Source organism: Passer montanus, unplaced genomic scaffold, assembly GCF_014805655.1.
Source record: "Passer montanus isolate IOZ18808 unplaced genomic scaffold, ASM1480565v1 scaffold2, whole genome shotgun sequence".
In the NCBI taxonomy this organism is placed as follows: domain Eukaryota; kingdom Metazoa; phylum Chordata; class Aves; order Passeriformes; family Passeridae; genus Passer; species Passer montanus.
Window position 1 is genome coordinate 24,881,791 of NW_024366591.1, and position 21,967 is coordinate 24,903,757.

The 21,967-nt window shown below is 41.2% G+C and overlaps 1 protein-coding gene across 6 annotated transcripts in view; it reads right to left on the bottom strand.

The window, feature by feature from the left end:
* L3MBTL3 (L3MBTL histone methyl-lysine binding protein 3) overlaps window positions 1-2,673 on the bottom strand; it is a 78,234-nt gene extending 75,561 nt beyond the window's left edge. Inside the window, exon 1 of one of the 6 annotated variants that reach the window (XM_039707278.1) lies at window positions 2,555-2,673. In XM_039707278.1, the coding sequence (XP_039563212.1) occupies window positions 2,555-2,631 (77 nt within the window). In that variant the 5' untranslated portion in view covers window positions 2,632-2,673. Of the gene's footprint in view, window positions 1-66; window positions 357-580; window positions 911-1,204; window positions 1,381-2,464 lie in introns of those variants that run through there. The other 5 variants (XM_039707282.1, XM_039707279.1, XM_039707280.1 and 2 more) reach the window with 5 other exon arrangements.
* Between the last annotated feature and the right edge of the window lie 19,294 nt (window positions 2,674-21,967).

Consider the following 21,967-nt stretch of genomic DNA (forward strand, 5'->3'; position numbering starts at 1 on the left):
CGGAACGCTGCGGCGAGGCCCGGCGGGCGCGGCCGCCGCTCCCCGCGCCGGCAGCCCGCGGCCTACCAGCAGAGGTCCCTCCTTGGCCAGTTTTGCGGCGTGTTTTTGCTGCACTTGAAACTTTCTGGAGAAAACCCGGGCTCAGGTCCGCGTCTTCCCCAGGCTCGGGCAGAACCGCCGAGACAAAAGCGCCCGCCCGGCTCCTCGGGAGGAGCGCTCGGGGAAAGCGGTTCTCGAGTCTCTACGTTTTCCCTCCCGAATTTGCCTTTTTATCCTTCGCCCCCGCCCCGGGCAATTAAACAGAGCGGGGGAAGAGTGCCCCCCGGCCCCGGCGAGGGGGCGGCGGTGGGGGCGAGCGCGGTGCGGGCGGGGGTGGGAGAGGAACTGGGTGTTAAGTGTTCCTGAGGAAGTTGCACAACGAGAGAGGGACTCCGCTTGTTTACCGGGTCCCTCGCTTTTTTTTTTTTTTTTTTTTTTTCTTCCCACCCCCCCCTCTTTCGCCTCCACCCCCCGGGACCGGGATCCGGGAAAAGGAGGTTGCCTCCGAGTGGAAAGGAAAAAAAAATTAAAAAAATGTTACCTTCTCCTCCCTCCTCCCCTCCCCCAGCGCGGAGGAGAAGGAGGAGGAGGAGGGGGGCGAGCTCTCTTTTTTCCTAGGGGGCTGCGGGGGCTCGCTCCTCGGCCGCTCGCAGCCGATCTCCGGGCATCCCTGGGCAGAGAAGTCACCCCTTCCCGCGGGAGGGGCCGGCACACGCCGCCTCCCCGGAGGGCTCGCCCCCGCCCGGCCCCGCAGCCGCCAGCGCCCGGCCCCGCGCTGCAACTTTTTCTCTCACGCTCTCGCGTGCGCCCGCTCCGACGGGGAGGGGGGAAAACCATGGGGGTGGGGAGCGGGCGCCGCCGCGGCCCCGACGCGGCGCCCCCCGCCCCGGGCGCTGTAGCCCAAAAAAAAATCGCTTTCCGCCCCCCCCACCGAAAAAACACCGCCCCACACGCGCTAGCGAGAACAAGTGTGCCTATATCCTGTTGTTATATGCACCGGCTGCGGAGACGGGGAGGGAGAGACGGGCGTGTGCGCGGGGGGCCGCTCCCCCACCCCGGCCGCACTTCAGGCGAGAGCGCGCAACTTAACAGAAAAGCCGCGTCCTATTCCCTGCCCCTGCCTGCCCCCCCCGCTCCCTGCCCCCGTCGTCGGCAAAATACGCACTCACGTGTATGTGCGCTCACACACACCGCCGGCACCCCGGGGCCAGCCCCCGGCAGCCCCCCGAGGCCGGCCCGCGGAGCCGGCGGCGGTGACAGGCGCCGGCCCCCGCCGCCGCACGCAGCCCGAAGCGGGCAGGGGCCGTTCCCCCGCCGCCTCACATGTCTGCCGCAGCGAGCGCGGCGCACGCACCGCACAGAGGCAGGAACTGAGCACTCGAGCAAAAGACTTTTTTTTTTTCGTCTCTTAAAAAAAAAAAAAATTGCTACAAGCTCGCCTTTTTTTTTTTTTTTTTTGTATGTGTATGTGTGTGCAAACTTTCCCCAAAATGGCGGAAATTGGGAGATGATTATATTTTAAATATCTCTCGCACACAATCACACAAAGTGCAGGAGCGACGGAAAATACAAACTCTCTGCTGCGCGCTGGTAGAGGCCTTCGCACACGGGGACCCACGGCACATTCAACCGGTATATCCCGGCAGCCGCCACCTCTCGCCGCTTCCGACCAAAAAACCCTTTTTCGCACCCCTCTCCGCTGCGCATTGCCCCCTCGCAGCCCGCACTTCTCCCCGTCCTTCAGCCTGTACGAACAAAGAGCCGGGGCTGCAGAGGGGGGGCTCGGGTGGCAGCGAGCCCCCTCCCTCCGCTCCGCTCCGCTCCCTCCCCGCCCGGCGCTCACACGCACACCCGTGCCCCCCCAGCCTCTCCCCCCGCCGCCCGGCCGCGGCACCCGCATCACATTGTTCCCAACAGCACGGCGGTGCCCCGTAAGTGTCATTAAATGGAGCCAACTGACAAGCTCATTGGTGGGGCAAGTCTGCAAAATCCGATAATCGGAAGAGCAAAAAAGGCCCCCCCAAACACATTTCCACAGCTCCCTCCCCCGTGTATATATATATGTACATACACATACGTGCGTGCGTGCCTGTGTATGTATATAAATATACAGCGCATATATATATACATGTACTCCCTTCATGTGTTTGGGAAGAGAAAAAGAAATACCAGGCACCTCTCTCTTTCTTTTGTTCCTCTTTCACACTCGTACACTTATGATTTAGTGAGATTCCCGGTGCCCCGGCCGCTCCCCAGCCACTTGCGAGTCACTTGCCCACTTTACCCGGCATTAACTTCCATCCTTTCTGCTCGAGGTGGTCGGGGAGAAGCCCCCCTCCCCTTCCCCAGATACGTTTCGTAAGGGAGGGAGAGGAGGTGCGTCTCTCCCTTTATCTCTCGCGCTCTCTCTAACTTTCATCCTCACCTAGGGGGAAAATTAAAACCCGTCACCAGCCTTTGCCATCGCGGCTCCCTAAACGGCTTGCGGATCAGATCGGAACCCGCCGCTCCTTACCCCCCCAAATTCTCTCTTTCTCCGTCTCTCGAGTAGTCCTGACAAATATGGTCCAGGGCTGCGGGCACAGTGAGCATGCGCCCGCGGAGCCAGGGCTGGGGAAAGGGGAAACTGCCGCCGCCGCCGCCGCCGCGGCTCCTCTTCCTCCCTCGCCTGCGCTGCCGCTGCGCCCCGGCCGCCCGCAGCCGGCACCCGGCAGCCGGCACCGGCGGCGGGCATCGCCCTCGCCGAAAACACGGCTGCCGGCGAGGGCTCCGGCGGAGGTGCATCCTCCCCCTGATTTACTGCCGACGCTGGAGGAATAATAAGGAGACTTGTGCAGCAGTCGCGCGCTATTTTGGGCGCTTTCAAAAATAACGCCTTGCACTTTTCGGGGAGGGGGAGGTCCGGTCCTCCAGGGTCCCGCCAGGTGCTGCCGAGGTCGGGTGGTGGGCGCCGGGGAACCCGGGAAAGCCTGTCTGTGGCTCTTGGCCCCATCCTCTGCGCAGAGCAGACCTGGAGCAGAGGCAGAACAGCTGGGCACCAGTGAGGAAAGTGCGGGTCCGGCGGGAGAGGGGCTGCCCTTCGCCGCGGCCGGCTGGGGGATCCCCGAGGAGATGGTCTGAAGGCAGGCATCGCTGCGCCACGCTCCTCCTGCGCTCCCGAAATACGGGGTGCATTCGGTATGGACACATTCCTTGTGATGGGCCTCGTCTCGTTTACAACCTAGCCAGCTCACAAAATAAAACTAGTCTCAGATGTGCCACCTGCTTGAATACTCTCCATCGGTGCCCTGTATTCCTAAAGACAAATGTCATCTTCACTCATTTCTGTCTCTGGTTCAGAAAACAGTGAAAACTGAAGGCCCTTGTTATTTCATGGGAATGCCCAGGATGGACTTCACCTGCAAGGAGATCTGTTAGCAAAAGAGCATTACACAACATAGACCTGTATGAGGCCTAAGTGTACTGGGAAAAAGGGAGGATGGAGGATTGTGATCAGATGTAAATATGATACTTTAAAACTGTATATACATACATATATGCAGTTTGAGGCAAAGTATAAAAGAACACAACACAATCTTAATTATACTAATCCTAAATTTTTTTCCAGATCACACAGCATCTCCCTAAAGTCATTCTGTCCTAAAGGCCAACCTGACAAAGTAAATTCTGAATTTTTGATAGTTTGGCATATAATTATATATCTCTTAAAATGACTCTAAAATCTCAATACATCTTTTGTTAATCCCAGTAATGATCAATGGCAAAGTTTCGTCTTGCTTTTATATATGCTCTCTTCTACAATTACACTTCCAACTTTGGCCCAAATTACTAGAACAGAAATTATGATAAGTACTAATAGGCAGCCAATAATAAGTATCAGTTGAATATCAATGGAAGTAAATACAAATGACAAGACTAAGTGCAACCTTTTAGGAATTATGGATGCATATTGTATTACCCTCTGATCCCCATGATGGGGACAGCATTGCACTGGACACGAGATAGACATGCTCCATCTCTGACAAGACTTCCTAGCTTCAGCTTCTGTTCAGTAGAGTATTTACTTCAGAATGTCTGTTAGAATATTTGAGAACCTAGCTTGACAACTCTGCTCCATTAAACTATGCCCATGTTAAAACAGTTCAGACAATCAGGCTTTTACTGTACTATCTTGACAGTTTCTGTCTATTGAAATGATTTTTTTTTCACAGCAGTAAAAAGGAGCTCATAATTAAGTATTTGCAGAATTGGTGCCTAAGCAAAATACATTACAGTTGTTTTATTATGAGCAATGATGAGACTTCTCACACCCCTTCAGCTCAAATGGCATTGCATATAGGCTGCAGTTTTCATCAATAAACATATGTTCATTAGAAACTAATTACAGAAAACAGTATTAACCTAATTGTAATAATTAGTGATAACATACATTTTAACTCTTCTAAAACACAAACTCAAAAAATAGTAAAGGGTGAGAAAATTCCTGCTTTCCACCAGTGAACTCTTACTTGAGGAAATTTATGTGTTAGAAACAAAGAATAAACTGTAACTGAAGTCATTCAGCACTTTTTTGAAAATTATTTCCCAATGTTCCCAATGTTCAGTGTTGTTGAAATGTTTTAAGTCAGACAGTTGCCAGAGAACTAGATTATTCTATTGTAGCATTAAATTAACTGGGCTCTGCAGAAGATAGTCAAAGAATGGTGCAATTTGGTGTTCTTTCAAACTCTTTAGGATGCTTGACCTGTACTGATTATTCTCCAGATGATATTGATGTTTTGGGGGATGGTAGAACAACCCTGTTAAGAAAATACATTTCTAAGAGTACAACTGAACTAGTTATCTTCCATCATTTTATTTATGCTTGAAAGACTTTGTCCCTTTCCTCTGAAAATCTTAAAGGGAAACATAGTCATATATGTGAATGTAAGAGTGTAGCCCCTTACAGAAAATGATGACACAGGTGGAAAACCTTCTTGAAGGATGTATATTGGAAGTAGTAACTAAAACCAAGGATTTGAAACAGCACGTACGTGCCTTATTGGATTGAACAGATAACTCTTTGATTAAAATAAAAGGACATATGAAATTAATAAAGGTACCTTCTGGTCTATGTTCCTTCTTCGATCCTTGACCTAATCATAGTGTGTCAGCTCCTGATGTATAATAAACCCATCATTTTGTCAATAAAAATTTATTGAGTAAAAATAGATTAAACACTATTCACATATGCTCTTTAAACATTAGTTCTGTTGCCATTTTATTTAATACTAGAATTCCATCTGTATTCCAAAGGCAGAGAATTTTGAACACTTGTTTTCTATATGTAAGTATGGCATTTAATATGATTTTGGCAGTATGTTTAATGACAGATTTTGGAGTAGCTAAATTTGGTCTCTCTCTGAGTATTCTTGTAACTCGTTGAATAGGTGTTTGTGCTGTAGCCAAATACTGATTATTTTTCTAAGAGCATGTGCATGAACATCCATATATGTGGCTTCCAAAATTCAAATCTTGAGTACCATTTAAGGGGGTGAGAGTAAAGTAATGTACATTATCCATTCAGTTTGCATGTTGGGTTTATGTGATCTAGTGGCTCCTCAGCAAGTATCTACATAAACCAAGAAAAAGATAATCAGTATTTACATTTTAACTAATAATTTGACATTTCCGAGATCTTGATTTCTATGATACAGATTAACATGCCTTAAAGATGGCCTCATTAATCAAAAATAGCCTGCATGGGACTTTTTATCACATTTCTAATAACCTGTGCAGCTCATTGTGTGACCTTTCTCACCAGTGGCAGTCATCAGTCTGTCATGTGATTCTTCCCCAACCTGGAGAGCAGGAAAGAGGGTTTGAGGGCAATCACTGAAAAAAAAAATGCATATGTTATGTAAAGCTCTAAGCCAGGAAAATGGAAGCCTGAAAGCTCTAAGAAGTTGGGAATGAAGAGAGAAGGTGTATGTGGCCATTTACCAATTGAAGCAAGCATACTGTGGTCCGTGGTGATTCCAGTTCCTCTTAACAGTACTGTCTTCCTGTCCAGAGAACTTGATGTCCACACTGATGTTAAGAAATAATGACTGAGTTATTATCAATAGAATCAACTGGCTTTGCCACTCATCCCAGAATATTTATCAAAGTTGATTCGAATTTCAGGTCTGTGTGCCTGCCTGACTGCATCCCAACTCCCTACCAGAGTGAGTCTTGGGTGGGCAACAGTCTTTTTTTCCTGGGAATAAAACTTAAGCATGAGTACTTGAAAGAAACTGCAGTGTTTTCTAGAGAGGTTTCAGCCCACAGTGCCCTGGATGAAGGTGTAGGTGCAACCTGGGAGAGCTTGTTTCTGGAGACATTGATGAAGCCTTTGAAAATTACTGCTTTCATAAAGTTGCAAGACTACAGAGCTTTCCAGAGTTGGTCTTCATCCTAATGAAATTCAAAGACAGATAAGGAAGTTATGGGTTTGTCGGTTCAGGAATGAATCCAGAGCCATGTAGCATATTAAGGGTTTGGGGAGCATTGGACCCGAATAATGAGTTGTAAAAGCAGAAAAAGTAATTTGCAAGAGTGAGTCAAATGCAAGTTAGGAATATTGATAAGGGCTCTTGAACCAGAAGAAGGCTGAAGTTAGAAGCTTGGACATGTGAGTTGGACATTAGGGGAGGGCTTGGAGCACTGGCAGATCTTATAAGATTTGAAGGAAGCAAGACGTGGCCCCAGAGACAAGAGGTATGAAGACACAGCAGAGATTATGTGCTCTGGAATGGATGATAGGCCAAAAGAAATGGGTAAGAATAAAGGTCCTGAGGGAGAGGAAAGGAGGGGAGGGTAGGAAAAAAGACACACCACAGAGGAGAAGTGGTATGGAAAGGGGCAGAGTGTAAGTGGGTTAAGAAGGGAAAGGGGGAAGAAGGGAGGGAGCCTGTACCAGGAAAAGTTGGAAGTAACAGGAGATTTGCAGTCTTTAAAAATGGAGTTTCCTAGATGTAGTTTTGAGGGATAATAATGAGCAATATCATGGTTATGAGTGGGTAAGAGGGTAACCACCACACAGCTTTTTTTGGCACAGAACTATATTCATGCATGCTCTTTCCTAAGGTATGTGGGCACACTCTGCATATGAGGGCCATTATCACTTCCCACAGTAGAAGGCTTTGACCTCAGCTGCACATAAGATTATAACAACCTTGCAGCAGAGCATTACTTTGGACACTCTGTTCAGGCTGGATACTCCAGACCTGTCATCCAAAAGCTAGTAGTCACTCTGAGAGCTAAGGCTGTATTTTTAATATGCACAAAGAAGGCAAGTTGATGAGGCAGCACAGAATAAACATCACTCTTGGGAACAGAAGCTGAATGAGAAAGGGTTGCAGTCTTCACTTCTTAGGTGAAAAACAATTCTGTTGAATAGGCAACAAAAGCAGGAGTTATTTTAATAATTGTTTGTAGAATTTTTAGATCTATAACTGCTGCTAAAAAATATCTGGAAGTGAATAAATAGCTCATCCTGTGGGTCTGCTTGGACAGCAAAGCCTGATAGCATGGGGAAAAGAGGAGGAAGTCCCATCCAAGGTCCTTAAAACACAATGGCAGGGTGAGAACTTGCTCTAACTTGCTCTCCCTGGAGAGCAATAGAGCAGTTTTCAGAGCAACATGTGTCAGACTTAGTGACTCACAGCCACATGTGGACATTCCTAGTAAAATATAAATTGGTCCAGCAGTAGATGAAGAGGAAAGAATCCCAAATATTGCTTGTGTTACACATAAGAGCAAATGACTCAAAGTACGCATGCAGACTCTTCTTTCTTTATTTTCAAAACTTTTTATCTATTAGTGTGTTCAAACAAGTAAATAACAACCTTTTTCCCCTGTATTTTTTAGTGTTGGTGGTGTCAGATTACATATACCAAGCAATACATCCTTGATATGTGGGATAATGCAGAGGTTTTCTCTGAGCAAACAGATCTCTCCTTGTAGAGACTAATGCAAAAACCTGATGCCAACAGTTAAAGGCAGTAGAACGAAACCAGAAATGCAGCAAACATTGAACGAATCTTTTTTGGACGTTGATAAGAAGTTTTCCTTACCTGAGAATTCAGAATTAGGATTGCAGCAGAACAGGTATCCACTAGGCCTGCTAAATGTGACTGCAATTAAAGCAACAGACAAAGCATCTCCTGTTTGCAGTGAGGTCCAACAACCCACGTAGAACAACAAGAAGTGAGTCCTTTATAACATTTTTCCAGTGCTGCTGTGTCATGTGGACACACAGCAACAGCATTCCCCTCTTTGACGAGCAACAGAGAATATTAATGGAGCCTGTTTCTGCAACTGACAACGAATGGACTATTCAGATTCTGAGAAATTTATATTCCATTGCCAATGATCCTGAGTCATCAGGCTTTGTGGAGTCAACTCATACATTTCCTGTGCTGGCATAGTGGGCATTGTGCTCTCATTGATCTATATATGTAAGTGAATATGTAAATGTAAATGTAAATAGTAGCTTCAGTCAGTAAAAGGGAGTTTTTGTTCTGGACTTTAAAGCTATGTGCTAACTCCTCATGCTAGGAAATCAATCTGCCAAAATCTCATTTATTATCTAGAAAATAATGACACGTGCCAACTAATATTCTTAGTAAAATAATTACAGACAATAGTAGGAGGTGGGAGTACCTGTTTGCTGTAGAATTCAAGGTTCGACAAACACGTTTCAATGGAGAACTCGGTCTCCTGGCTACCACAACAAAGCAGGCAGGATATTCTTTTTGCTTTGAGCACAGAGCTGTATACGTTAGTAGTCTGTGCAGGCTGATGCCTATTTGTGGAAGAACCAACTCATGTTGGTTTACATTTGCAGTTTCCCACAACATGATTTGATTTCAATATCCACTGATAACAGAACTGATGCATGCTCTTAAGCGTTCAAGAGGAGCTGAACTTCAGAAAAGATACTTTTGCTGAAACTAGTTCATTTTCGCATGTTCCAAGTAAGCTTCACGTGGCACTTTACATCAAGCCCTCCTAGCTTCTTACCCCTGGGGAATTCTTGCAAATCGAAATCCTCTGTGCCTTAAATTTTAGAAAGAAAATGATGCAACATGGGAACATCAACTGTATAATCATTAATATCATTATAGTACAGTACTGGGAAGCACATCTGCCCTTCTTTACATAACCTCCAAATATTTAAACTGGAAAAATGGAGTTAAAACTGAAGGACTTTTAGATTTGCTGTGCACAAATGCTGCATTCGGGGGTGTTGATGAGTTCTCAGGGAACATTTAAAAGTTCCAAGAAGACACCAAAGACTTTAGGATCATTGGCTAAAAATGGATGACGAACGTTTCCGGCTCCAAAGAGAAAGTCTCTTGCCCTCTCACCACTCATCCAGGGATGCATAGGTGTAAGTAGCACTTTCATAAATATATTTGATCATCCTGAAAGCACCATGCATATTCTTCCCTTAGAGAAATAATTACAGTGATGGTGTTTTGTAAGTGCACTGCTAGGCATACATCTTGCCTGGAGCTGTTATCAGTGGCTAACTTATGGCACCTCTGTTATGTGCTGAGTTTGGAGCTAAGGCTTTATAGAAAGTCAGTGGAGTCAAGAATGTCCTTTAGAGTGGGACTCAAACATGTACACGAAAAGTTTATTGCTTTTATTAAATGTACAGTGAATTCAGATATGTACCTTACATTACAGCCTGTGTAAATATCTGAATTGCAATTCTCAGTTCGGAAATATTGGTCAAAAACTGTCTCCTAGATTATGATGATATCTTTCCATTCGTAATATTTCTGACTTCTGTTTTGGATGACATAGTTGTAAGCATCAATCCAGTGAAAAGGAGATACCACCTAAATATATCTTAATGAGCAAGAATAGTGTATACTCTCTCTCTCTCCCTCTCTCTCTCTCTTTCTACATATATATATTTATTTATTTATTTATTTCTATTAAACTACTTTATCTTTTGGTAACTACTAGGGTTGTTCTTCTGTATGGAATGTAAGCCAAGTTTCAGCTGGGGACAAATAATTGCATTATATAAGCACACATAAAAATAGACTGACCCACATCTATAACAACAGGATCATATTATAATAAACTGCTATTTCTTGTATCATTTCCTGAAGGCAGAAATCACCTATATAAATGGACTTGTATAAGGAAAGCCATGTTATATTTGGTTTATATGCTGGTTTACATTCACATGAGCCAAAACATGAACTGTTTCTCTTTTGGTGCAGTTCTGTTCTGTAGTGAAGATGGGTATTCAGGCCTGAGTATCATGATTTGCATTAGTATCAGAAGACTGGTATAAGATCACATCATCTGAGAAGAAGAAGCTGCATGCAAAACATACTATGCAAAATTAAGATTATTTTTATTTTTTTTAATTTCTGGAATAGGACACAGTGCTGTACAGTTTTGTTTAGGTTACTACAACCCATCAGAATAAGGCTCTACTGAGCACAGTTCTGCACACATCAGGGAATCAGCAGCTGCAGATTTAAATAGGATAAGAAACATTATATAAACTTACTGCACATGCTGCTTCTCTTGTTGTAGTAGCTAATATGTCAAGACATGCTTATAGAAACAGACACATGCATATGTGCATGGCAGACAAGGTAGGTGCTCGGCTGGAATTCAAACCAATGTGTATTTACAACTGCTGTTGCCACCCCTCTCTTGCACAGCTTGCAAATTCACAAGCTGACACGGTATATTCCAAATATTTTAAGTTGTAGTTCTCTTCAAAGCTAAAAGATGGAAGCATAACATGGTAATTGTGAATATTTAATACTTTACAATTCTCACAGACTAGTTTTATCAAACAATATCTGTTCCTAAACCAGCAGACTGTGTACAATAATAACACCTTTCTTTAACTATAGCTGGCATTACTGGTGCTCAAAGCCAACTTATGAATCCTTAATGCTTAGTTAACTCAGAATTATTTTTCTTCACAGTATGAGCATGATATATTCCAAGGTAACGAATATTTCTATGCCAATTTCTATTTTAAATTCTTAATTTTATTGTCTATAGCATTTATTTATTTATTAATGTTACAAGAATTCTTTCATAGCAGAGAAATTCTCTCCACTATTCTTTCATAACTGCTCCCTAATATTCTAACAGGTGAAAAATAAATGTTGGCAGAAGCTGAGTGTGGAAAATTTCAGCCTAAAATTCTTGCTTAAGTAATAAGTCAATGAAAATAGGGAATTAGAATGAAAACCATTTCTAACCTTGTTGCATTTGCCTCCTTGTAGCTCAAATATAGAGTTCACAATATGAAGGGTGTGTGTGTATTTTCTGCAGCCTAGACCTGGTTGCTTAACCAATAACACATAAATCTAACCAGTCAAGTAGGGCATAGAAAGAGAAAAAACTGGGTTTTTTTTACACTGCTTGGCTTCTCTGCATTAACACATATGTAAAAGTAGCCACTTGAGGCAAACTTAGGCTCCAGTTGCTACCTGAGCTTAGCTGAGAGAGTTTCATTTCAGCATGCATTGACTCAAACTTATTTCAGCTGACTGTTAATAAGAGCCAAATCCAACAATTCTCCATGGTGCAGAACCCAGATCTCTTTAAACTGACCAAGAGCACAAGGTAATCTTGCACTGGTACCATCCAAACAATTTTTTTTCTTGCTTCTGTTCCAAAGTGGACTGAATTAAAAAAGAATTTTACATCAGAAATTTGCAGTAGTTCAAGATCAGTAAGATATTTAGCAGATCAGTTCCGCATAACAACTGGTGGTCTGATAAGATCAGATGGATTGGAAAATTATACCAATATTTCAGGGGCTTAGTGGGTTAGATAGCAATGCTGATGTTTTAAAATAAGTGCAAAACTACAGTCAGTAGGGCACTGATCCCTCAAACAATGTGACTGCCTTATTCTCTCTGCATCTGTGTGAGATTGCAATGGTGTGGGTTTTATATATATATTTTTCAATTAAAATAATATTCAGAAGATAAAATGCACTTCTAAGTCCCCTCAGTGACTGGTCAGTCAAAAGCCCACAGAGATCAATAGGGCAGTGATTTGCAATGTGAACTGAGCTCAAAAACCTTTATATAATTTTGAAAATTTTGCCCAAGTCTAAAAGCAATTGATTTTTCTGGACCCAAAATGTCATGTGCTTAGTGGATCCTCCTGGAACTCCAGGAAATATCTCTGACATTGAATGTTCAGAAAAATAAAAGTCATTGTGTTTTACACAGACATGGCATCAGGAAAGACTGATCTCTGAGACCAGAGCTATGTGAATTGAAACAATTAAACAAAGTCACTGTAGTGTTTATACAAAACTGTTGAGTGTAGCTCTCTCTACAGACCTCAGCAATCAATAGAGATTCATCTGGTCTTACACAGGTCTTTCCCATTAGACTTCCTATCAATAGCTTTGTGAAACCCTAACTAACAGCTTCCTAAAAGAAAACATTTCAAAAACTGACCTAAAAGTGAAGTAAGAATCCTGTTGACAGATTCACCTTACCAGGGCATACCATTCACTGCACTGACTTTAAATTTACCTGCAATGAATCCCATACCTGGCAACTGGAAAATATAGAAAATCTAGTTTGAAACATAGTTTTCAAATTGCAGAAAGGAAGAAATCAATTGAATCAGTCTTAATAGGTGTTCACATGTTGGGGTTTTTTTGTTTGTTTGGTTTTGGGTTTTTTTTGGTTTTGTTTTTTTTGTTTGTTTGTTTTAATGTAAGGATGGCCATTTAACAGCTGGGGTATTAAGTTGCAGATCACATTACAAAAGTTTAATTTCCTTGGCTATATCTGTTCTCAACTTCTGGGGCATCATGTCAGCTCAAATGTTCCTTTGTTGATCATCTCTCAAAGCTCACCCAGTGTGATGCAGCATAATGTCAGCCCAGGCAACTTGCAGAGACTTTGCACAACTGTGGAGCTTGTGAGAGAGCAGCTGAATTTTAGCCAGGTCAGGAATGCACAGCTGGGAGATTTCCCCAGCTCCAGTAATGCATCCATCCCCACTCATCCACCCCAGTCACTCCAACCACACGTAACTGAAGAGAGCCTGTAGACTCAGATGGCAAATTTAAAATGTCCGTGTCATCTACATCTACATAAAAGCCACTGTGGGCCACGGATAGCTCATTGGGCATGAGTAAATAAGTAGCTTGTTCTAAGATCTCACTCTTTTGACTCCTGAACCCAGACTTTTCCTATTTCCGGCAAGCAAATACAAAAGTAGTTTTTGATAAACCCATTGGTGGGAATCTCTGCTTCCTGACAAAACCAAGCATCTCTCATGCCCCTCTGGCAGTCCAAACACATGCTGCCTTGAGTGTGAGGATATGATATGAATCACCTGGTCTTTTACAAGAAAAAAAAAAAAAAAGTCATGATACCCACAGATCAAATGCAGGAAATATCGGTGTTCTTGGACTCAGCAGAGTCTGAACAGTGCGCTCTTCCAGCCGGCTCTTCACTGCTGCAGTAGGAAAATACATCAAAGGAGTCACAGAGGACATTTTGTGGTGACATCCACTGGATGGCAAGTGATTTGATTCTTTGAAAATTTAGATTATATCATTCAGATATCTTGAGGTAAAAAATAAAAGTCATACTGAGTCTTGTCAAGGAGCTTAAAAATCAGCAGTTCTGATCTTCAAGGTGAGAAAACATTTTGCTTTTTCAATATGATAATCATTCATTCCTATGAATAGAAGCTGAATGAAAAAAAGAGTCCACTTTGACCTGTCTGGAACAGCTATTAAGAAACCTGGATCTAAGTGAGCAAAGAGCAATCTAAATTAAAATGGATGGGAGTAAGACCTCATCATTATTATGCATGTAAATATTACATATATCAAAATACGTAACACTTTTCTTATATAGCATAAACACTGTATATTTTGCAAACTGCTGGAAAGGTTGGCCTCCAGCTTTGGGTAATTCTGTGATGCTGGTAAAAAAAGTAATTGGAAGGCACTTTTTAGGCATACATTTTTGTTTTAATATTATTCATCTTTTTAAGCACATAATCTTGAAGTTGCTTTGAGGTTTGGCACCTTGGAAGTTATTCCACTGGAGACAATTAATACACTATACTTCCAACTGTATATAGCATTACTGAATCAGATAGCACAATCTGTAGTGAAGACGCCCCAACATTTTTCACTTCTAAACAGCTCTTAGAGTTACTTTGTCAAATGAGTTTTGGGCTGAAAAAATTCTTACTAGGTGCTTATTTTTCACTTCTAAACAGCTCTTAGAGTTACTTTGTCAAATGAGTGTTGGGCTGAAAAATTTCTTACTAGGTGCTTTCTTAGCTTTATTATTTTCTTTTTTGTTTCTCAATTTACAGATATAATAATGTAAGCTTTTATGAGGAAGGGAGTAGAAAAAAAGTGTGTCGTGTTGCCCATGTTGAAAATGTTCTGGATTTTTACATTGAAAGTTTTACTCCATCCAGTTATTGAGGTAAAAATATTAAATTTGACAGGAATAGAGGGCTTTATGCTAGAGAATTATTCATGCTGCTCCTCTTTAAATCTATTCACGTTTGAAAAATTTCATTATGCAAGTGTTCAGAAAATACTGGCTAGATATTTAGCTGAAAATTTTGAAAAGCCTGTCTGCTATGGACCCACTCAAGGCTGCAGTAACTTAATTCTTCCTATGATTACAGCCAAGCTCCACAAAAATATTTGCCCCACAGGGACCTTTCTGTTGACAAGGTACAGAGGAGAAAACAAATTAATTTGAATGCAGTGTAGACAAAAGTGAAATTTAGGAGTTAGTGGTAACGTATGTGCAGAAAGAAATGGAAGAAGTGTGATGAGCAAGAGGGTGGGATAATGAATTGCCAGGTATATATGCAGGAGACTGGGACTGGGAGCTCATGTGGAAGATGAGGTTTAGAGGATGACAAACAGCCATGGTGCACAAAGGAAGAGAAATAAGGTTAGCTGAACAAAGGGCCAGGACAAATATGTGAAGAGAATTAGATGAAGGTTCCAAGGGAAGAGGTCAAAAATTAACACCAGTTCTACTAAGGATTAAATAGTGCAAGAGGGCTAACCTGTGGTTTGGAAGTTGGTCAATGGTTAAGTTGAACTAATTGGGTAGGTAAGAAGACAGCTTTGTAAAAGGCATAAAGAATAAGATTCAAACAAAACAAAACAGCATTTAAAAGCTGCAATGCAAGGTTAAATGTAAACTTTTAACACATAAGAAATGTGGGCATTGGCACTGCTTTTGAAACTTTAATTTGAACCCTTGGGCACAAGCATAATGATACACTCTTATGGCATGATGATAGACTATTTCTTGTACAGAAACCCAGCCTTACTCAGGGAACCCCATTATAAGAAATCTCCTCTGGGTTTCCACAAGGTTATATATTGAAGGTTACAAAGCTCCTGCTTCATTGACTCTGGCAGTCAGAAGGTGTGAAATGCATTAAGCAGTGGATTGCTAGAAGGAAAGCCACCTGCATGGAGATGCTGGAAATTAGGGTCTTTCTTTGCCTCTGACAGTTTTTGTATAATACTAAACAAGAAATTTCCAGATGGTCACTAATTATTCATTTTCAGAGAGCCACCCAAAGTTCTGAGAACTAGTTTCAAATTCTGTGGGCTAGTCATAGCTGAATTCTACTGGAACAATGCTTCAGACATAATGGATTGAGAAGGTGTCCTTAGCACATTGGACCTTGGATATTACAGAACAGTTTTGAGTTTAAGTTTTGGCTTTCCCATTTTATGGCAGTTAATGCTCTCACCTCAAAATGTTCTAAAGGTCCAGATAACCCTCCAAATAGAGAAACACAATTTAATTTGTGCATTCCAAGATATTTCAAGTTGAATGTTTCAATAAACAACTCTCTTATTTATGCAAAACTACATGGATTTTTTTGCTTCAGCTTGCACATCTAGTTCAGTCCTACAGGGCTTTTGGCACTTTTTTTGAGTAGCTTGTGATTCATCTCAAAGGGTCAACTGTAGTCTTGAATTAAATACGTAAGGAGAAAAAAAATAAACAGTTTTGGAATGAGAAAATCACTGTATCTTCGATTTACTGAATAAAAAACCTATGTGGTTAAAGCTTTGTAACTAAAACAGAACCTCCACTTTTGGACAGAAACCAGAGTACAGTTTGGAGTTACAGTAGAATATCATGTAGACGAATTAATTTCAACAGAACAATAGTTTGAAGCATTGTATTAATTTTATTTTCAAGCTCAAGAAACACAGATTGTGATTCTTTCATACCGAAGCAGAGTTCATTAAATGACAGATAATGTAGGAAGATACAGAGCCAAAAACGTGGGTTAGAAAAGGAATATTTTTTGTAGTAGCATGGGAGGATGAAACTCAGAAGAGCCTTTTATATCTTTTAGTGACTCAGGTATTGCACACTCAGATGAGTGGCTAACAGCACAACAGTTTGCAGTGCAAATTCTCAGGCTAGAGGACTGAAGGTAAAGAGTTGCATGAGGGAAATCATAAGTGTGCCTAGATCAGCTGAAATCAAACTCAGGGCACCCCTAATCCTGAAGTGATGTTTACAGCTCATGATGCTGCAATTAGAAAAAAACAAACACACACAGAGAAAAAAGACAAAACAAATAATAAATTCACTAAGTGCATCAGTACTGCAAATAGCACAGAAGAATTTAAACATACTACCCACTCAGAGGTATTATGGTGGAAACTTAATCTAATCTAGAACCTGTCATTTGCTAACAAATAATAAATTCACTAAGTGCATCAGTACTGCAAATAGCATAGAAGAATTTAAACATAATACCCACTCAGAGTATTAAATGGTGGAAACTTAACCTAGAACCTGTCATTTGCTAGAGTCTGTCTATTTTTTTTCCTTTTTCTTTTTTTCCCATTGTGAGCATATGCAATGTGGCACCTTGCATTAATAGGTCTCATATCACCTTCCTCTGACCCAAACATCCAAAAAACTTCATACTACAGGAAATATTATTCTCCCACATAACTGTAGACTGATGGCAGATGCATAGGAAGTCTAAGGCCTCCATAATTCCACAGAGAAATTTTAAGCAAGAAATAAGAAAACTCCTGAGACCCTGCTCTGTTTCTTAATACAAATGTTAGCTTAAAAGAGACAATCCTTCCCTTTCTAAAAAGGTCACTCAAAAATAAGGATTTCTTTTTTTTTTAAGTGTATGAGAATGTATGCTTACAACCTCAAAAAAATTTATTTTTCATCAGAAAAGTTAATCATCTGTTACAGGAAAATGACTTCAGCCTTCTGCATGGTAAGAATACCACTGCATTTGGATTACAGGTCTGAAATACTGCAGGAGTTTACTCAGGAGTTTACTCCAAGCAATTTTCCTTTGAGCAAGACAATGTCTTGTACTGAAAACAAGTTCATGAAATTTTAAAAAAATTCTGAGACACTAAATAGATTCTTAAACATTAATTTAATTTTACTTAAAACAGCCCCTTCAAACCATAAAACGGATTATTTAATGCAAGAACTGGATTCCCTTACCTTCTACATGAAAGAAAAGCCTATGAAGGGACTAAATTTTCAAGAGTAGTTCATTTGCAAGGGGAAAACTCATAAATGTATATTCAGGTCAGTGGTCTGGCATTTTGGCTAAAGACTTTGGAAACATTGGTTTTGGCATTGCCACAAGGTGACATTGCAAGTTGCAGCAGGTATGATCTTTTGTTTTCACAGCCTACAGCCAGAAGGAGCCGTTAGACCCTGTAGCTATAGCTCCTGTAGGATACAATTAGGTTTAAGCCAGACCTGTTACTGTATTATGTTCAAAATTAAGCTATTAAATTCGATGAATAAGCTCGCAGTGCCCAAAAGAGTAAGAGATTTGTTGGCCACAGTCAGAAAACAGGACATGGGAGGTAACACTTGTGCCCAAGGCTGTGGCAAGATCTGAGTGCCCAATAGGTGATGTGATCTCAGAAGATGAACCACACTTTACACAACACAGGAAGACAAAGTCCTCTGTAGTGTTTGGCAAATTTAATGTGGTGGTTACTCTTTTCCACCTCCAAGTCTGGTAAAATTTGCATACATAAGGGGGACACATTACAAAGGACAAGAAAAGTGCAGATCCTGCACACGGCCTCAAGGCATGAATTGGTTCTATCTGAGGTCCCATATCCCAGTGTGGTTGATCTCTGGCACTTAGAGAGCTATCAAGAAATTGGGATAGCTTACTTGCACATTGCTAATTGTTCACGAGGCAGAAAAATGCCATGCTGATTCTTTCTGGCTAATAACTAATGGCCGTGTGCAAGAGATCCCATTGCAATGATTGCTTTACTGCACAGTTGAAGTTTAACAGGCACACAGAGGGCGATGCCTACCATATCCCTGAGGCCTGTGGAGGGTGGCAATAAACATCACTTCACTGGACACAGACCTAGCAAACCAGAGGGAGCTGCACACCTATTCAGTCAGCCCAGTGGACCTACTACACTTCTTCTCAGGAACTAGATTAAAACAAATCTTTTTAGAATGAATCTTGCTTGAGGTTCTGACGTGTCCTAAACCTTCTGCATAGTTTTTAAAACTGCAGACTTGCCACAACAATAGAAATTAAATTAGAACCCAAATTTTATTTTTGATATTGTGGCACAAGAAAGCTGCACTAGCATTTAAAAGATATCCCAAGTTAGAATTGCCAGCCTGTTTCCTTAAGAAAATGACAGTACTGCTGTTGATCCTTTGTTCTTAAAAACCATTAAATCTCAAATAAGCTAATCCACAAAATAACATGTGAAAACTCAGATTTCAAATAAAAACTTATCAGGGAGGGATACCAACATCAGTTAATGGCACTGCAAGAACATAATATTTAGATATACATTTATGTATAGATGTACACATCTGAACTTTAGGAAATTAAAATAGGCAAGCAAGACAGTATTTGTCTAACTCCTGCTTTTAAAAGGGATCTCTGTCTCTGACAGTTGATGTCAGACCAATGAACAATAGAGAAGTATATTAACGTAAGACACAAGGCCTATGCCAATTGTCTCTAATGTAAGATCACAGAATACTTATTTCCTTGCATTATGATAGCAACAATGAAGTGTCACTGATGTGAAATGGATATAAACAAGATCTTGAGTATGTTAATGTGTTAATGAGTTTTTATAAGTGACCACAAATAGCACTTGTGTATGGAAATGTGCAGCAGCTGCTTAGAAAAGCCCTCCACTATTGCAAAATTATGAGTCAAAAGGAAAGGATAACATCATAAGAGGTCCTGCCCCTAGCTGAGACTCTGTGTGAACTGATGGATGCAAAACTCTCCAAATCAAAGATCTGTGGCACATGAAGGATTTGGCACTGTAAAATGTGAGCATTCACATGGGTCCTGTACAGGTGGGCACATATGAAAATGGATTTTGGTTTTCAAGTCTCTTTTGTCTCGGTTGGCATGTGCCACTCACTATCTCTTGAGTCCCATGGAACATACCTGGTACCTAAAACTGAATGATGGGCCTGAACTCTTGCATTTTTCCTGGGTGATGTGAAGTTAAAAGGTTTTGTACAACAGACTTGATTTAAACAAGCAAACAGAAACAAATATGATATTTACTTACTGTAGGCGATTTCAGTACCTAAGGTTAAAGATCCATCTCTTTCTCTGGTGTAATTCCACTGGCTTCAACGGAATCAGGGCAGGATAAATTTGATGCAATACGTTCACCTGGTCACCTAGCACACAGCAGAGACGTTCCCTTTGTGTGGAAGGCTGCACACTATCAGTTTGCCATCTAGTGGCAACTATTTCGAACACAGACAGCAATTTAAACCGGTATGTGATTATTTTAGATAGCGGGATCTGTTAAATCAGCTGAGGTGAATGAAAACACACATTTTCAGGTAAAAACTATTTTGAAGCCTCAAAGTGTAACTGCATGTATAGTCAATATTGTACATTCAGACAGGAAAAATATCCTGACTCAAGTTGTCTAACAAAAGCATTTCCAATTGTGCTAATACTTTCTGCACAGTGTGACTGGATATACATCACATGTAGCATTTTACATAAGAGAAGATGGGACAACATACTGATGATTAGACACCTTCTAATTCACCCATCTCCCGCTCCTGTCAATCTCTCTCTGGGATTAAAAAAAATGCTGCAACATACTGATGATTAGACACCTTCTAATTCACCCATCTCCCGCTCCTGTCAATCTCTGGGATTAAAAAAAATGCTGTTGCTGAAAATTTTCACACAGTCAAACTGGCCCTACCTGAATAGTCTCAGTGACTGGAGCTGCAGCTGCTTATGTGGGAAAAGCAATGACATGGCCAAGTCAGACTGTTTGTATTAAGGTTATGAGTTACTAATAGAAAGACTAGTCACAGCTAGAGATCAAATGCCATACCTCCAAACCCAAAGCAGCTACCAGAGTCTGCTCAGGAAATGCAAAAAAGATGTACTTTTCGGTGGTGGGTGGCCTGGTAGTACTTATGCATTTATGTGAGTGGGTTTATTTTTTCTACTTTTAATGTTAATTCAGTTGTTCTTAAAAGTGGCTGGACATTTATCTGCTTGTAGTACTTAAATGACCTTTGTTACTATACTATTCCTTGACTATTAATACCATATGTATTGTGACATAGGAAATGTACCTGACATAGAAAAATGTTATTATCCTTTTATAATTGCTTCAAGCTCAAAGTGACAAAGACTTCTGCCCTTCTTTCTGCACAAGGATTTACATAAATTCAATAAGAAACTTTAAAAAAACATTGAAACCGGTGTCAGAATACAATGTTCCTAGACCCGATTTTAAGATAGTAAAAAGATACAAGTCCTGCGTGGCTAAGTTCTATTGAGAGCCTTTTCTGTAATAATGGAGATTTAATACTCAAGAAGCAGCTGATGTCAGTCTGTCTAGAAGGCATGCCAATAGCTAGAAGTACCTAGCCTCAGTGAGTGACAGGAACCAAAGAGTGACAAAAGGTCAGCTATGAACACAGGTCCTCCAGTTTTAGAGTGTCCTGAATTGGCAAGGGAATCCCCCAAATGCTGGAAATTTGAGCAGTGTAGTGTAAAAATTGGATTTAGGGAAGATTTTAGGCTGCTGAAATTCATATTAGGATATCATTAGCTATTATCAAGCAGAAAACCATTTTATAATGAATTCTATTAAACTAGAGTTGTACTAAAGAGCTGTTGACATGCATTTTGGAGATGTCATAAATACAATTTTGTTTGTTTGTTTTCTGACAAGTATCAGCTGAATTTAATGTTAGACAAGCACTGAAATTGAGTAAAAAATTTTGAGATGACAACATTTATAATGTTTTAGAACTTAATGATATGTCTGGTTACACTGTAGTCATCAAAAGTATAAATATACATGGATGTTTCATTGGGTTACTGTATGCATCTGTACTCAACCTCCTATTCAGTGATCACAGACAAATGCTCAATTCATTGAAAACAGACTTTAGCCCCACTTACCAATCTAGTTGTGATAAAGTGACTTGCATTCTGTTCTGGGCCATGAATCATGGTCACAAGAGTTAATTAAAGTCTTAATGGCAGGGTCAACAAGGTCAAGTGAATGAGTTTGTCTATATGTAATTAGGGCTGAACAGATGATAATGAAATGCAACAGGTGTAACCTAACATCAGAGAGCAGAAGCTGTCTGATGTATTAAAGTGCTTGACCTGAAGATTCAAAATTGCTTTTGGAGTAAAAGGTTGGGAAAAGTACTTTTTTACTTGTAAATGGAAGAAATTTCTCTCTAGAACGTGACAATGCCCCAGCACCATCTCTACTCTCATTTTCAAACCTGCTGAACCCAAGCGTGTGAGTAATGCAACTGTTTCAACAGCACACATTTTTATTTTCTAGGCAAATGCAGTG